Raw genomic sequence first — 19,531 nt, 5'->3', positions numbered from 1 at the left:
AATTCTTTTTCACATCATATGTAAATTTGTTTTCTCTAAAATAAAATTATAACCTTTATTTTATTACTTTTTTTTGTACGTGTCCCATTAATTACATATTTAGAAGATTAATTAGCACTTTACCAAGAAGTATAATATTAAATCTTTTTAATGTAAACAACTTCTATTAATAATTTAATTACATTTTGTTTTCACAACAATTCTTTTTCTATCAAAATTATATTTATATGGTATTTCATGTCAAATTTGTGTATGTAATGGAATTAATAATGATGCATATACTGGTTGATAAAATAACCCTAAAAATAAAGCAGTAACTCAGTGACTCCATAAATGTAAATCATTTTTACATAGACATCTTTACTAGTCACTTCTCGCCTTTCAGCAACACATATACTCTTCAGTTCTTATTAAGTAATCATACTTTATGAGTCATGCTTCTGCTGGTAGTAAATGTACATGAACAAATTAATTTTTCTTATATGAATTTTTTATTAGCAAGATGAATTGTTCCTTTTTATTTTATTTTAATTTTTTAAATTCAACACACTTATACGTTATAATTAGTTAATTTATTACCATATAGGTTGAAGGCAAAGTTAGAGTTGTTATTAAGAATAGCTTAGGTACGCTCTACACTGAAAACTATTTAATTAATTTATTTATGTCAAATAATGATCTGGGATTTTGATGTTCCTGGCCAGTTCTTAGCTATTTATTCATTTTAATTTAATAAATTCTCTCAAAATGTCAGTTTGAATGTTTAACTTTTTTCTGACAAAGCAGTTAAAATAGACCTACTGAAGTTCTAAAAATATAACTGCTGAAGAGTTGAATACGCTTATGTCTCTGGAAGAGGCAGTATTTACTTAAATGTTGATTTATCTCTGACAGACCTAATAAGCATTTAAAAAACTAGAACAATCAAGCTAATGACTGTACCCAATATTAATATTAGTATTTTCTATGTAGATACATGTTTATTTTTTCTCTCCAAAGTGTTACAAATATTTAAGAAGTCTACAGATTTTTTTAAAAGAAGTATTTTTATCTTTAATATAACTTAAACATATATAATTTTGGTGTATTGTAGTAGTATCAAGCTCTAGTGAAGGGAAATTTCAAATCTGTTTTATATTATTTCTTGATAAATAAAATAACAGCAGTAAACCTGCTTCAGCTAATATGAATATCAATTTCAAAATTGCATGAAACGGGAATCAAAGTTCAGAATATAATTTTCTAAGTAAATATACTAGATTTTAGTTTAACAAGCTGGTCTAGTGGTAAACTGATCATCACAAATCAGTTGTTTAAGAGCTGATTTTTGAAGTCAAATCAAAGGTTCCAAGGTTTGAATCCTGTTAAAAGTTGGTTCCTTTCACACCAATTTGATTTTTATATGGATTACTTATTATTGTTGACTAGTTAAACACATTACAATGTACACATTAGTAATATAATACATAATTATGGATACGTACATACCACAATATTGCTATTAAAAGTGAATAGAATTTATGACTAAAACTAATTTTTAATCTACAAATATATGTAATCATTTATCTAAAAAAAAAAATTATTATTGCTGCTGTAATAAATACATAGATTTACATATAAATTGTACCTTTAAAATAACTTGTTCTAACTGATTGACCGATTCATCAACAAGCAGCAAAAACTACTGATGCTAAATGTTCTCAGTGTTCATTAAGAAATGATTTTTTGAAATTCCGAGTTTAACAGGTTAAGATGGAGTGACAATAAAATTGACTATCTTTTTTAATTTCATTTTAACAAATGAAGATATCAATTTGAATTTTGATGTGTGTAAATTATCCATATAAATATCTAAAAACCATTTGTAATTTTTTTTAAATTCGACCTTGAGAGGGATAAAGACAGGTAAAAATATGTTAACAACCATTGAAAATTTTCCCTATTTCGACTATATCAAATGAGATATTCACTGCATTGGAGCTTCCAAATACTCTTCATTTAAATATATAAAAATCATTTTCAGGTCTTTTAATTTTGATATTTTAAGGATTGTGACTGTATTCAGCACGGCAGCTCAACCTACACTGCCACTGTTACTGTATATGCATTTTATTTATCATTATTATTCTCACAAGTATGAGTTAAATGATCACAGCAGGGTCCAAAGGGCAGAGCTTTCTGGCTAGACGGAAAGAACAAGCAAAACGAGCCATGACTAGCCTAATATCTCCTAACTGCGACAGAAAACTCGAGTAACCATGTAGCGCAGCGACATCATAGCATAGCATCTCCACAATGGAGATGCTACATTTTTTGGGGGTTTGGAAATATTCTTCAGATATATATTTAAAAACGATTTTCAAAGATTATTGAATTTTTATTTTTTAAGGGGTGCAATGGAGTTCGGTGCAGGGGTTCAACCAACACATCCACTGCCACTGCTACTGTCTGTGCTACGCAACTGGTTGCACATGACTCTGGTTTGCTGACTAAAAAACATAAAATAAATAAAAAATTGACTGCGAAATGAAATGCAAGTAACCAAGACCACAGGCGAAGCCGGAACAAGGAATGCAAACTTATAATTATAAAAATGTAGTCTATTAAATCTGTTCAACCCCACTTTAATGGAGAGAAGACTTTATTGGATAAAATTATAAATAGAAAAACTGTAGTAAAATATAAAGTAGTGAACCTTTTTTCCTATTTTTAATTAATATTATTATTATTTACTGAATAAAGTTTTGGTACAATACATTTTTACCAAAATGTATTATAAAATTGGTTTTACGCCAAAATATGTATTGAATTATTTCTCTTCTATCAGCAGCCTTTCTCCTGTTGTACAACTTTCATATGCTAGGTTTAATTACTAATTAAATTTTAATTAATGAATGATTTAGCTATCATTATATTGTAATTAATTTTACATTTTTCTTTTTCATTTTATTGACATTGAACAATGTTTATATGATTATAATTGTTATTTGTATTGCATACTGCATATTCTTTCTCTTTTTCTTATGTCATACTAAGTATTTATATGACGTTAAAAATATAATCACATTTTCTGAATTGAACCCTTCGTAAACTATTGATGGATGAATCAGCCAACAAGGGAATAAGTAAATTTTTGATAGATACCAAGCTATTGACAAATACACCTAAACATTAGATTATTAACATAAAATGAAGTTTATTTAATGTTGAGAAGATGTACCTAGTATTATTTGACTACTATAGTCTCAATAAATACTGAAACATGGATAATCTGTTAATTTTTAAAAAACATTCTTGAAGTTGTTAGACTAAGGTTATAGTTACTTTTTATTTTTCACTTAAGCTTCTTGTTAATTTCCCTTTCATAAAGTGGATATAAATAAGGCATGTCTTTTGCGATTTTTAATTTATTCAGTTATTTATTTTTAATTTTCTTTATTTAAAGCTCTCTATTAATACAGACATACTATGAATTTTTTTTATAATTGAGAGTTGATGTTAGTGGCAAATTATTTCATTTTAACAAATACAATTTTTCTTTTAATTAATTTTCTTAAAAAAAAACATTTAGCTCTACTTAAATTCACTTAGTTGCGCTGTAGAGTGAAAAGGATTAACTAAAATGGACATATATACTATCAATGTCATATATATGTTTTTATACATATATAATTGGAAATTATATTTGTATAAAGATTCATAAAGATTATAAAGATTCATCTTTATAATCTTGTTTTATAAACAGACTTACATTAATATTTATCTCTATTATAAAATTGTTATTTATTTAGTTGATAAATTAATACTTAAATTTTTTTCTTTTGTACTCTCTTAGGACATCTGTGATATTACAGGTAGCACACTGAATAGCTTTACATTTGTTATCAATGAGTATATCAATATGTTTTGAATAATTTGAATGCAGTTTTCTCATTCGCTTTTCATTTTTAATTAAAGGTAAACTTTTTAACAATGTGAAATAATCGAATAACTAATAGATATTTTGTATCACTTAATATAAAATCATTTAAATTTGGGTACATGTATTTTCTTTTATTGTCTTAGGATTACACATTATGTAATGTTTAATCTTATGTGATTTATTATCAGTAATGTATAAAAAAGAAAACCCTTGTTTCAATATTTCTTTTACATATGGTTTGTAAATAATTATTTTTCAAATGTATGAATTCTTAATGTTAATGATTTAATGATGACTGGTAAAATATTATAACAGGTTGCACTGTCTTTTGTAACCAATTTTAATTATTTATTAATATTTTTGATAGTGTTTTAAGATTAGTGAAATTTTATTGTCTTTAATGATCTTGATCTTATCTTTTGATAGTTTGGTACCTTCTTATGCAATTTAACGTTCTGGAATTATGTAACACTAGATGTTCAGCTTTCTGTCCAGATCATTAACCATCATTAGAGGTTACAATACGCAAGTGAAACATATGCAATTCACCCACACGCAAACTGTTAATACATTACAACTTTAAAATTAGATTTGATAGACATCATAAAAACTAAACACAATTTGTAAAGTGAAAAAGAAAAGCAAAATGTAGCTAATCTGAGCTTACGAACTTCAACATTTCTTAAAAAAAAAAAAAAAAAAAAAAAAAAAAATGGTAATGATATTATTAAACCATTAAATCATAACAAGACGAAAAATTCAGTAAGTCTTACTTAGTAAATGTACTCACAAAAAACGTAGAAAATATAACAGATCATATTACATATATATCATATGTGATCTGAGCAATAACAGATCACATTAATTATTAAATGCTACTCGTATATCATTAAAATTAATACTAACGTTAAATGCTAAAAACGAACCCTGATACATACAAGAAGCATGTTATATTGTTATATAGAAGCTGTAATATTGTTTTCATCATTTTCTTGATCCTTCAAAACTCAACCTTGTATTCTCTGTTGACTCGTCAGCATAAAACTAATGTGACGTTATTTTGTCAATTTTTACATCTATTCTCTTTATTTTGATGTTCATGTTCCACTTTGTAGAGTTAAATTTGATTATTATCTCTCTCTACTTTCCATGCCAAAGTTTTTAGTCTTGCAGTTACATGATTCTTCAACTCATCAAGTCATTTATTAAATACACCAAATTTGATTCATCTGTGATGCTTTTGTGCCACATCAGTCCTCTGTGGCACTAGGTACTATTCCTGTGTTACCAAGGAGACCACCAGTACAGACTGGTGGTCTCTTTTATCTGTTAATATAAAGCAATGCAAGAACGACTTGCACCGAAAGATTTGAGTAGTTATTCTGAATTACTTGCAGTTCATGCTTTGAGTCACACTATACAAGTATAAAAAAATTCTTTTCAGCATGCCGGAAGACGGAGGTAGATTTCACGGGTGCTAAGTCGGGGATAAAAAAAACTCCATCTTAAAGTTAAGAAAAACTTCAAATTTACTCAATACCACAACAGTTGTATGTGAAAAAAGATTCACATGTTTAGCATATGACAAGAACCAGCAATATTTTGGTTCATCCCTTGCCGTAAGGGTTGGTCATGTCAAAAATTGAATCAGACAAAAGTTTTAGGTATGTTTAGAGGACTAACGAGCACCTTAAACCGATTCGATACTGTGCCTATTGAGAGAGGTATGATTTTTTTTGTCTTCGAAACCCCATTTTTTCCACCCCCTAGGCCAATAGTTGGTTATATCAATTTACTTAGATAAATTTTAGGCCCTTATCCAAAGAATAATAAGAACTTTAAACGAATTCGATATTCTACTTAATAAGAAAGGTATAGCGATATATTTTTTTCGAAAAAGCCACCCCATTTCCACACCAATGGTCCGATTTTGGCCGTTAACGAACTCAACCGAGATTTTGGGTCGAGGTATTTTTAGGAAATAATTTGAAAGTGATTGGCGCAAAATTAGGCAGTTATTGTGTCCACAAGAAAGTGAAATGTATATAAATACCTATATATATATATATATATATATATACAATACCGTGTCTAAATACAACGGCAATGTCATCGTACTAACAGTTACTTTGTATGTATATGAAACGATTTTTTTGAAAATCAAACATAGCAAATCTTCTACCCGTGTACAGTCCTCGTTCTATCACGGTGCTAATCTTCAACTTATAATGGGAAACCTGTAATTACTACAAATCAAGTATAATATTAATGCAAGGTGCTTCGTAGTGTCAGATATTAGTACAATGTTCGACTACATAAAAAAATTACTCAACGAAAATAGATACTAAGCACAAATATTCTTTTTTTTTTATTGGTTACCACAACCTTTTTCCTTTAACTGTAGTATCGATATCATCGATTTAATATCCTTCACAAGATTAATTTCATTACATAAATGTATAAAATATATTTAAAAATAATATGAAATTTTGAATTTATACTCTTGTTATACTGCAATTCCATTACGAACTACTTCGTATCACGTGTACGTATTACAACACTTGACATGGCAATCCACTTGAATAGCTGATAAGGACAATCGCAAAAATATTTAAAAGTAGTCTAAAAGTACTCTAAATCGTTCGAAAATATTGTACAAGTAACTTTGTTACTTCTAATTCCCTAACGCGTATTTTATGTGTGATTTTAATTATTTAAGGTTTGTTTTGTTTTAAACTATTCATTATAAGCCGACGGTTTAAAGAGAACATGTCAGATTGCAACGATACTGTATTAAAGCGGTTGGCTGAAATTATGAAAACTGGAGAGGAAAGTGATGTTGAATTCATCGTAGGAAAGGGTGAACAACAAAAGAAGGTATTGTAGAAAGATGTAAATATGTTACTTTATAATTAGTATTACCTTTCAAGATGCAGTATGTTAATCTCACCAGCAAAAGGGCCCTACAATATCACAGAACAAATTGTAACACCAATTATCCTGTGGAGCATGTATATAGAATAGAATAATTTTTTCTATATTATAATCAATAATTGTTTTTTTTATTTATTTCAATATTTGTTTTTTTGTGAAATATGCTGTCCGGTTGTATAAATTTCAACAAAACGTACACACCGAATTTATTCTAAATAAAATCTACGCTGTTTTAACATGGTAAGGTTTTTTGACCATTTTAAAGAAAAATACTTTTTTTACATTTTGTGGCCCGGCACAAATAAAAAAAAAAAAAAAATGTATAAGATTGAATTCAATATTTTTAGTTTGCTGCAAATATCATAACTTCTCTGCGATAACCTTATAATATCAACATACTTATTAGATTCTATAACTTTTAATTATTAGCTTTATGTTTTTCAATTCCCTTCATCCTACAAATTGTATCGTCTGCAATCTCTTATAAGATGAAATAAGTAACCACGGGTTACTTATAGCTACTACGCTGATAAAATTTCCTAGAAGACTGCTTTTGATTTTTTACAAAGCCTACTCCTAAATTGAAATAAATAATGGTTCTAAAATTGTATTTTAATTTTTAGAAATGGACTGTCAAGATCTTCCATAAAACTGGAGGTGAAAATTGTTATTCGTGACTACAAGATGTCTATTGTCACTAATCCTGTCAATTTCATTTACCAATATTATCACAATTGGTGTGTGATTATAATATATATTAAATATTTTTGTATAAAAGGAGGAGATAATTCTTAATATTATGAAATATTTAATTGTATTTTATTACTTTATTCCAGTAAAATAATTTCTGGTTTAACCGAAAAATGGATTACGGAATTCACATCCATAAAATTACATCTGTATATATTTTCCAATGGGATATTTTTGTTGTAAAATACGTATATAATCACACGAACCTCTGTAGAACTATAAACCAATCTATATTGATAATCTCATAAAAATATCCTATTTTACAGAAGCAATTTTACTGTCATTAGTATTAAGTTATTTGTATATGAGCTCCGCGTTCGGAAAGGAGTGTTCCTTTGTCTTCAAGACAGGGAAGCGTGATGCCACTTGGTATCATGAGGTATTTGAAATAGGTGCTGGTCTCTTCCCGATAAACCCAATCAGGGCTAGGAACGGAGGCGGTATGGCGACCGGAAGCGTCACAAGGGGGGGTCTTCCCCTACGGAGTTGGTATGGTCTCTTCCAGAAGTTCTTGTCGGAGGGTAGAATCTTTGTGGATTCTACCCTCCGACAAGAACTTCTGGAAGCTTTCAGCGACCGTAGGACTACTTCCAGTTCCTCCATCGAGAAGAGCGGGAAGTCGCCCACGTCGCTCCCGTTGCCTCCCGCTCGGCATGGACCGAGTGGGCCGGGAACATCGTGTTCCGCTTTATCCTCGTCTAATGAAGCTGGTGACCGCGAGACCCCCAATCGCCGAGTTACTATCTTGTAACCTAGCCTCCAAGGGTCTGCATCCACGGTCTCCGTTAGTTCTTTCCAGCAACGTGCCTTGCGCACGTTGATGGCTCGACGGAGCCGCTTCTTTGCCGTCTTATACTCGGCTGACCTGGCGTTCGCGTCTATGCGATTCGCACGTTGGGCCACCCGTCTTAGTCGAAGACACTCTCGGCGCAACCCCGCAATCTTCGGTGTCCAACAGTACACGGGTCGCTTCTGGTCCATCGGCCCCCGTGAGGCATGGAAGCGTCGCATGCACAAGTGATCAGCCGCATGGTTGCAGCAACTACGGCTTCAGCGCCATCGTCCCCCCCGTTGGTGAAGTTTACAGGGGCTACCACCCCTGAGGAGATCTTTCTGTTGAATTTATTCTCGTCGATTTTGTTGACCTTATATCTTTTCACCAGCCGTGGGGGCCCCGGGTGCTCTCGTGGTGGTCGCTACCGGTATAATCCTCGAGAACTCTCCAGTCCTGAACGAGCGTGATTAGCTCTTCGGAGGCGAGGGAAATATCAGGAATGGTTTCCAAATATCCTGGGCGGCGGAACGTGGTCGTGTTCCCTGTATTGAGAATCACGAATCCAGTACGTGCCGCCATGTCCAGAATGTATTTCCCTCTGTAGTTGGTATGCGCCACACACCATTCTAGCGCCCTGGAGTTGAAGTCCTCAGCTACCACCAACTAACCAGTGGCAGCGAGGATAACATCCTCCAGCGCGTCAACTTTCCGGCGAAAGTCCGCTATCGAATCATTTGGGGTGAGGTAACAGCTAAAAATCGTCACTTCATCGCAGCAGATCCCTGTCACTGGCTAGCTCCAGCAGCAAGTCATCAGCTAGCCGGCTCCTGTTAAGGTTGACCTGTATTATGTTCAACATTTTAACGGAGCTTTCTCTTCGCCTGCTCCAGGGCTGTCCGGAAGAACTGACACTCCCTTGTTCCAGGTGCGTGAGCTAGCTGCGAAGCGTTCACCCCTTTTTCTTGGCAGAGCATGCACCGAGGGGGGCGGAACACTCCTTAGCCTTGTGCTCCCCTAACCCGCACTTATGGCAGAGCCGGCTTCTGTCAGGGCCCTTACATCCACGAGCCAGATGCCCATACCCATGGCACCTGGAACACCGTGGGACCTGTGCCCTGGGTCTGATTTGATAGTACAACCAGCCAATCCTTATCTTGGATTGGCTGAGTAGTCTGGAATAATAATAATAACAATAATGTAGCGGATAAATTCAACCCCACGTCCGTGCAACAACATCTACGCACACGTCTGGGGCGGTCAAAGACATGGTACTTCGGTACCTGCACTTATATTGGCCAACGTGGAAATGTTCTTCCTCAGGAGCTCACTATGGAGTACGAGATTGGCGGTCCCGAGCTTTCCGAGCTGGTTGCGGTTTTGGTTCTCGGTTTCGCTGCTTGCAGCGTGGGTCGGAGGAATGACCGTATTTGCGGACGGGAAGTGCCCATCCCCCTTCTCGGTTGTAAAGCCGGGTTGAGGGTAAGTTTGCTGTGCTGAGTCTTGCGCCGTTCAGTGTGTCAGTCACTTCGGCCCTTGGCAGCGATTCTCATGAGTAAGTGTATCGGAGCTCTTACTGCTACGTGCGAATTCTGGGATGTCAGTATCGTGGGTCAGGCAGTAGCTTACTCCTCAGCTCAGGTTAAATTTGTGGGAGGCGGTTGACTGGCGGACCCCAGTCAGGATCAATGATCCGGAGCAGGTCCAACCGTCTCTCCGCACGCACCTTGTGACATCATTACTGGCGTATTCAAAGGATTAAAAATGCCAATAAAATGTTTTATTTGGAACTGATGCTCTATGGAGTTGAAACGTGGACGATGATAAAGGCAGACAGAAAACGAATTGAGGCTTTTAAGATGAGACAGAATGATAAATGTTAGATGGCAAGGCCATGTTTGTTAATGAAGAAGAATTAATGAAAATTGGAGCGAATAGGAAAATCCCAAATGTGATTGAATATATGAAAAAGAAATGCCTAGAACATTGTACGAGATGTTTATTGCAGGATGTGATAGAAGCTTGGTGAATGAAAAGAAAGGAAGAGATTACAAATGAAGGATGGATTATGGAAAAGGGATTATGGGAATATGATGAAACAAATAGGTTAGCAAAGAATAGAACAAGATGGAGAACAAGAGCCGTGATAGCACCTGCCCTAATGGCAGAATACTATGAATTAATTTAATTAGTGCTATTAAACTCATACGTAATTCATAATAAAAGGTAATACGTTAAATCAGTTACTCATATTCATATAGCCCCGTTCCGGAATGTTTGTAAGCGTTTATTATCCAAGGCAGTGTAAATAATATAAAAATAATATTAAATAATTAAATTTAAATAAGACACTGATGGCATCAATGTAACAGTTACTTCGTATCAATGTGTAGTTACTTTACATATCGTTTATGAAACAATTTTTTTTTAAGTCAAATATAGTAGATCTTTTACCGTTGCGTAATCCTCATTCTGTCAAAGAGCCAATCTTCAAATAATTACGGAAAACCTGTAATTACTATAAACCATGTATAATATTAATGCGAGGTACTTCATACTTCCAGGTTTTAGCACAAGGTTCGACTATATGAAAAAATTACACAGAGAAAATACTAGATACTAAGCACGAATATTTATTTATTTTTTTGATTATGAGAGCTTTTGTTCTTTAACTGCAGTATCAACATCACCGATTCGACTACTTTGATAAGATTTATTTCATTACATAAACTTATAAAATATAAATAAAAATAAACATGAAATATTGAATTATTATCAAATAATATTGCTTCATTTCCTTTGTTAATACTAAGTATCACGTGTACATATTATACACTTGATATGAAAATCAACTTGAATAGCCGATAAGAACACTCAAATATTTCTAAAAGTGCTCCTCTAATTAAAAAGTTCTAAAATATTGTTGTGCTAAGTTACTTTGCTTTCAACCTCTAATTACGCCTAATGCGAATTATATATATATTATGTTATTTTAATTATTTTAGCGGGCTTTTGTGTTAAATTATTTATAAAAAAGTCTTATTTAATTATTTATTAGAAACAGAACATGTCAGTTTACAACGTATTAGAGAATTTGGCTGAAATTATGGAAACTGGAGAAGAAAGTGATATTGAATTCATTGTAGGAAAGGGAAAACAACAAAAAAAGGTATTGCAGAGAGTTAAAAATATGTTATTTTACAACACTGATAGACAAAAAAGATTTTTTTAATGTTTCTATAAGTGTGACAACATTTCTTGAATTGCTTTTTTGCGTACATTACAGATCAGTAAATACATTTTTTCTATCACCCTTAGTTTTAAATAAATTACGCTTCTAAAAGAATTAAGGGAAAATATAGTTAAAATCTGTAAAATTTATAATTTTGCATGGCCATACCTGTGTAGGAATTATTTCGCTGATGCTTTTCTTTTATAAATAGCCTCAAGCACATCCCCTATTAATGATCAACGGTAATCGGCTAGAATGTTAGTATTCCATTCCCCTTTAGAGCGGCTTTCCTTCACCGAAATATTTTGGTGGAAACATTCATCGTGTTCGTCACTTACGTCTCCGAGGTTAACCGGGAAAAATCCAGATGTGAGTGGAAAAATGTATTTTCAAAGAAATGTTATAAATCAACGGCTCTGTATGAAGTTAACTTTCAATATCTTGGTAATTGTTGGATTTTTGTTTGCCGAGAAAATATTTGCAAATGCCTTTAAATGAAGCCCAAGCTGCACTTTCTACATTATTTAACATCAAGTCAAATACATCATCTTTGACCAACTCTCTTATTTGAGGATCAACAAATATTCCTTCTTTAATTTTTCCTTCACTTACATTCGGAAATTTTGGCCTGATGTACAAATATCCGGAACTACCTTTCTTCATTGCTTTTACAAATTTTTATTAGTCTAGCTTGATATGGAGAGAGGGTAAAAATATTTTTTTGGGTTCAACTAAGGGTTCATGAATAATATTTTTCCCATTTGGAGTTAAGTTGTCTCGTTTCTTCCACTCTTTGGTAACATAATGTTTATATATAGTGTTTATAACCCTCGCTCGGTTCTCCTATTCGCAAACAAAACACATGTACTTAATGCAGCCTAACTGCATGCCTAAGACAACAGCTATAACTTTCAAATCAACACGTATGATCCAGCTATGTTTTTTATCATATATTTTTTCAAGAACGTCTTTCGACACATTGTATGGCTCTTTCAAATTAATGCCATAAGTGATTGATATCGAAGGATATTTGTTATTGTTGTGTAGTAAAACCACTTTTAAATATACTTGGACGAATCTATGAAAAGGCACCAGTCCTCACGTTTATGAACTTGTCCTAAGTGCAACATAAGCTCATCAACATTTGTGCAATAAACAAAATTATTTTTATCAATAAAGTACTGACAAAGTTCTTCTTGTCGGGTTCGAAAGCCCAAAATTTTTGTATTTTTTTTAAAGTAAATTCCAACCATGCAGTCTTGATCCTAACAGTTCAGCTTGATTTCTTAATAAATTCAAATCCGTAACCAAGTCATTTAATTCACTTTGTGATATAACATGTGGCTTATTTGAAGATAATTCAAAATCAAAATCATTGTTGTCTTCTTCAGTACTGCCTGATTCTTTATCGCTGCTTTCGAAACAAACATTCACGGGTGACTCAGGACTGGAATAATTTCACTATGAGGTATAGGCCGGATTGCAATGAAGGATATTTTACAGTAAGTTTAGATTTTTTAGAAATTCCAGACACACTTGTTAAACAAAAGTAACAATCAGTTACATGATCCTTTGGTTCACACCAAACCATAGTTCACCAAATCACAAAGCCTTCCGTGGACCGTTTAGCCATCCTCTTAAATATACAGAACAATCAGTACATACTATATGAGGAGCTCACGTCTTAACCTGATTACCAATTTTACACTGAAAGTACAAATGATATGCTCTTTTATTTAAAGGTGTAATGTTTTTTCTATTTGATTTTATGGTAAACTCACCATATACATAACAAAAGGCATCCACATGATTTACATAATTTTGAGGCATTGTGTGTCATATGCCTCTGTTGACAGTGCAGTGTCTGCACTGTCAACAAACTTAAGAGATCAGTAAGACTGAACGAAATTAACTCATTCTCACATCCATTGCTTAATGAAAACATCACACTGTGTTTTCAGCTACATGTTTTGATCTGCACAGACGATTAATCTTGTCCAGATAGAAAGATTCTGAATTCATATTCATTTTCAGGATCAAAAACAGTTTAAAATCATGTATCGCTATCGCATGTTAGGAAACAAAAATTATGTATATCAGTGTAATTAGTGTTATCGTTCAGGATATAGTTTGTTAAGCTCATGGAAAAAAGGATCCTGTAACATCAGAGCACTACTTGTAACACCAATACTGTAGAGCAAGTTTATCGAATAGACAGATTTTTTTCTATATTACAACCAGTATTTTTTTTTTTCATTTTAGTGTACATTTTTTATGTCATATGCTGTTCGGTTGTATGCAGATTTTAACATAATGTACATGGAGAATTTATTCTTAATAAAATACGCTTTATCTTTGTAAGGTTTTGTGTCCTTTACGAATCCTTTTTGTCATTTAAGAACAAATGTATAGGAATGAATTTAGTATTTGTGATTTGCTGTGTGTCATAACTTTTCTCCACTAACCTAATAATATCAACATACTTGTTATGTTATATAACTTTAAATTATTGGCTTTATGTGTTTTAATTCCATTCACTGTACAAGTTGTATCACCTGCAATCTCTTAAAAGATTAAATTAAGTAAACCCAGGTGAAGCAACTACGCCGCTAAAATATGATAAAATTTCCTAGAAGACAGTATTTTTTTTTTCAAAGCACTATGAAGTTCAGTCAGTAATTATGACAGATATTAAATATTTTTAACAAAATGAGATAACTATCTAGAAATATTTAACAAGATTTAAGAGATATTTTATTGAATTTTATTATTTTTATTCCAGTAAACTAATTACTGATCTATCCAAAAAATGCAAATACACAGACGCACACACACAAAATATAGTGTGTGTTTATATACTGTATGTGTGTATATAGTGCGTTCTTAATTTGAAAAAACTGAATTTTCTGCCCTTTTTTATAAAAATTAACAAATAGGATGAAGTTAAGTAATTTTCATTAAATTATTTTAAATTTATAAATTTGTCAGAGTTTCTCTATCTATTATGTTTATAAATTTTTCCATTATGTTTAACATATTTATTATTTTTATATACTAATATTATGCTCTATTTGTTAATAATTAAATGGTATTTGGTAATGCTCTTTCTATTAAGATATTACAACGGTTACCCTAGAAATCTTGATTATTGATTAGTACACTTTCACATTCGTAATGTATTTTATATAGTGTGTATACACCCTTTTGAAAAAAATATTTTTTTATATGCCCGAGACAAAATTGCAGTCTTCCTTGTATCATGGATGTAATTTTATTCACACGGTAATTTACAAAATCAATTAAAAACCTGTAATACTTCCACAAAAAAATAAATTGATTATATTATACACATAATAGCTCAACAACATTCATTATTCTAAACTCATTTTAAAATACACTATTCTAACAAAACATATTAATAATAATGTGAAGAAATATTAGTATGTTCAAAACTGCAACATAATATAATATAAATAACGGAATACTAAACAAGGCTGAATTAATTGACTTTTTATTATATACAGGAAAGTCTTCCAGTTGTCATGATCTAGTGTCAATTCTATCTGGAGAATTTTTAAACAAAAAATTGTATTGTCTTTAGATGATTTTATTAATTATATATATATATATTTTTTTTTTTAATTCAAACCAAATATGCATTAAAATTTAAGAGAATTAATTGAAAGACTTATACTCAAAAAATAATAGATATACCTTCATATCAAAGAGCATTAGCTCATACTTGGTAATAAAGTCAACCTCATTTCTCTGTGCACCTTTTCTTCCTATTTTATTGATGCCGGTTTTTTGTCTATAGCACTTTTTACAAATATTTTGTTTTATTCAGATAGCTTTTTTTTGCAGGCTTATCAGAATTTTAAATGAAAAAGAATAAACAAATTAATGTAAATTCAAAAGAGTGGTTCTTAAAATTAAAAAAAAATCCTCAAAAACGATAAAGTAATTGTTTAAAATCTAAAGCCAAATTACTATTTCGATTACTAAACATTGTATAAAAAATTTTACTAAACTACAGCATAATACTTTATAATAATAAAGTATTGACAAAAACAACATCAAGTATTGTTTTTCAAAACTTATTCAACAGCTAATGCAATGTTATATAAGAAAATAAATTATTGAAATAATTACAACATTAATGTTGAAATAGAAAGAAAAAGATAAATGATAATGAAAGTGATAACGAAAAACATTAAAAAAGAGGAAAACAGAGATAAAAGTAAAAATACAAAACTGTTTTGAAAAATCAGTTTATGAATAAATTTTTAATTTGATATAAATTAGTTATTATATTAACGTAAACATATCTGTACCTACATCGGATCAATTAATTTAAAGAAAATTCCAATTCATTCAATAGAAAATTAAATGAAAATTTAAAAATGACTAAACAATAAGTATATTATCTGCTACCAACAAGAGTAGATAAATAAATAGTAACCAGATCAATACGCAACAGAAATCATTTCAAGGTCAGGTTGTTAGCTACTCCACAAATAAAAAAATAACTGTCCCCATCATTTCACCAGACATTGAAGGAAAATTGCGTTAAAATTTGAGTAAAACTTTAAGTCTTACAAAATACAAACTTTATCATATATACTGTGTAATATATATCTTATCATACACTACACTGATACAAGTAAGTTCTTATAAATACATGTATATAAAATATAATAAGTATGTGTAGAATAAAAAGATATATAAAAAAAGTAGAAAAATGTAATATAAAAAAGGTAACAGTTTAAAAGACATTTGTATACTGCATTTGTTAACAAGGATTCAGAAAGCTCATCAACAGTATTTAAAGATATGTTTTTTGTGTAACAAAAACAAATCTTTAAATTTATTTTAAATAGATCTTAGAGCTCATTTAAATGGGTCTATTATTTTAAATTAGGTAAATTAGGAAATTTTAAATTGCAGTGATAGTATAATAAGGCACTAGTATAACTTGCACGTTAAATTATTCTCCTGAATTACATAGAATTACATGTCTGTTGTCTTGTTTGTAGTAAAAAGATTTTTTTCCATCAGTAGAATAGAACAGTATCATCTATTTAATCGAACTAGTTAATAACTTGCAATATGTGTCTTACGTGTTTAATATTTATTGAGATTAACAACTATTTTCTGATGAACTGTTTAACTTTGGAGTAAAAATGTACAGTTTGCTAGAAAAATAAATAAAATTATACTGTTCGATAAATAAATTTTTTTTCTTTTTTTACTGTTATTAACTTTACAATAATTTTTACTTTGAAATACAATGTTGTATTTTTATAATTTTTTTAAAATTTAGATTAGAGGTCACAAACTGTTATTTAAGATTGCAAGTCCTGTATTTAAGTCATTGTTTTTTGGAGATTGGGGTAAAAAGACTGAAGTTGAAATTGACGATATTGACCCTGCAATATTCCAGACTATGATGAGGTAAATATACTAAATTTTAAAAATTATATAATTAAAATTGTTCTTTAATTTTTTTGTAGAAGTTCATTATTGTCCTGTTAAAATCCCAAAATAAGATTTTTGTTTTATTACAAACTTAGGTAATTTAAAATTTTATACGTTCTCTAAGTTCTGTAATCCTACATACAGTTATTAAATTTGACATATATATTCAAAAATGTATTAAAACTAGGCAAACTATTTTTGAATATATATTCATAAAATTTATTTATTTTACAAAGTAGTTAATCAGCAATCATTTATCAATTAAAATAAATGCTCCTTATAGCTAAATATCTTGACTATATGTTTATATACTGAAGCGTAAGACCAAAATTGAAACACTTGAATGAGGTTTAAATAAAAGCTGCATTAAAAAAAAACAAAAAAATCAGGACTATCATATAATGTGACAAGTTATTTTTATTTTATTTTAATATTATTTAAGAATTTTATTATAATATATAACACAAATAATAACTTATTACCTTTTTAAATTCTAAATAACTGTTAAAATTTTTACTTTTGTTTGTATGTCTGTTTATGTGCAATAATGTACGCATATAAAACTAATATTTATATTTCTTCTATCACAGCACTGAAATACTCAATGATCTTTGACCTCATGAAACTCACACGTGCGACAAATTTAGTTGTACTTATGCTTTGTTTAAGACTTCAAATTGTTTCACACTAAAATGTTACAAAATCATTATTTTAGAATTTACAGATAAATAAAAAATATTAATAAAAATAAAATCAAATAAATGAAACATATGTTTTATAGTAATTGCGTTATTATATATTATTTAACATTCTTTAATATATTATTTTTATGAAACACTAAAACTTTGTGTACGAAGTTACTTGTGCACTTGTAGTTGAATAAGACAATACTGATTAATCAGTTTTGCAATGTACTCAGTAGTAATAAAAGGAATAATTATATTATTATTTTTTCAAGGCTGATGTTGTGTTGAAGTTTGTATTTTCTATTGGATAATGTTCTCTTATGGTAGCTGGTATTAGTCTGATGTGAAATATAACCCTTTTTTTGTTTCATTGATTTAATTTCAAAATACATTATAAACTAAAATTGTTTCTTGGAATTAAACATAATATCATATAAACGGAAAATATTTTTTACTCTTGTAAATGCAAAAACATTTTTTTTGAAAAAAATATTTTTAAAAACTGAGGATATATTGATACCACCATTATTTTAAAAACATCAGTGACACAATTCCAATAAATCCTTTGTTGTCCTCTCTCATTAGACATCAATAGTTCTTAATTGTAAGTTATGATAATTTAGTTCATGGCATTAGTTTTATGAAAGACCACAGAACATTTATGGGTTACTATTTTTTATCCTTTCTGTTAATTTCAGAAGAGCAGTTTTCTTTTACAGTAACTAAATTGATTGTTCTGCTTATATTTCTATCTTCTGTTTGTTCAGGTACATTTATACAGGTAACTCTACATTTGAAACTACCATAAATGCTGCTTTAGTCTACAAAGTAGCCCATAAATTTGATCTGCCAAATCTGAGGGCAGCTTGTAAAATTTATATGTCATTAAATTTAACACCTGATGATGTCTGTACAATTCTTCAAATATTGGATTCATATGAAGAAACAGAACTGAAAAACAGTTGTATAAACTTGATAAAAACTAAAACCAGTGCTGTACTGGATAGTAAAGGTTTCATTGATTGTGATGAAAGAATTCTCAAAATGATAGTTAATACCGATGTGATGGATGTTAAAGAATTTCAGTTATTTGATGCAGTTAATGTATGGGCTATCCACAATGCAGAAAAAAAAGGTAATTATAATTAATGTATTCACATGAAATCTAATTAAATTAAAAATTTGTATAATGGCTTAAAGAATAAAGAAAACACAGCTTGTGACATGGGCAGGTCTGTTATTAGTATTTAAATTTTAAGTTGGTGTTATTCAGCAAAGAATTTCAAAAATAAAAAAAAATATTGATAATCTATTCTATACTATTATATATATATTATTTATTTTTTTTTAGTTATTTTTTTGTTTGGGTTATAAAACTACGACAAACAAACAATCCCACGCACCATCAACTTTTATAGAGAATGATTTTGGCAGTTTTTGTTCTGCGATAAATATTTGATTATTCAAATTTTCGAGTATTTTGTAGTTATTTTCTGAGTTCTCTTTCTAAAATCTTGCTGAAGCAGGAGAGATGTAACATTGGTAGAAAATTTACAGATGCGAGACGAATGTCTACATTGCGTTTATATGAGACAATGGAAGAGCCTGAGGATCTATTTTACACAATGCTACACAAGATAGGAAAGCCACTTTAAACTTCAGATCTACGTTTGAAAAAGATTTAAAAATTGGTGCAATGATTAATATATGCAATAATTATTTACAAAAAAAAAAATGGAAAGATGAAATGGCATTTG

General features: G+C 30.4%; 1 protein-coding gene across 4 annotated transcripts in view; it reads left to right on the top strand.

Annotated features, from left to right (window-relative positions):
- Nucleotides 1-6,549: 6,549 nt before the first annotated feature.
- LOC142317323 (BTB/POZ domain-containing protein 6-like) overlaps nt 6,550-19,531 on the top strand; it is a 43,212-nt gene continuing 30,230 nt past the window's right edge. For 3 of the 4 annotated variants that reach the window (XM_075353779.1, XM_075353777.1, XM_075353776.1), the window contains exons 1-4: nt 6,550-6,799; nt 11,437-11,547; nt 16,934-17,064; nt 18,542-18,909. In XM_075353779.1, coding sequence (XP_075209894.1) covers nt 6,692-6,799; nt 11,437-11,547; nt 16,934-17,064; nt 18,542-18,909 — 718 coding nt within the window. In that variant the 5' untranslated portion in view covers nt 6,550-6,691. The remainder of the gene's footprint in view (nt 6,800-11,436; nt 11,548-16,933; nt 17,065-18,541; nt 18,910-19,531) is intronic. The other variant, XM_075353778.1, reaches the window with a different exon arrangement.

Source organism: Lycorma delicatula, chromosome 1, assembly GCF_047948215.1.
Source record: "Lycorma delicatula isolate Av1 chromosome 1, ASM4794821v1, whole genome shotgun sequence".
Classification (NCBI taxonomy): domain Eukaryota; kingdom Metazoa; phylum Arthropoda; class Insecta; order Hemiptera; family Fulgoridae; genus Lycorma; species Lycorma delicatula.
This window is presented reverse-complemented; position numbering and strand designations above follow the sequence as displayed.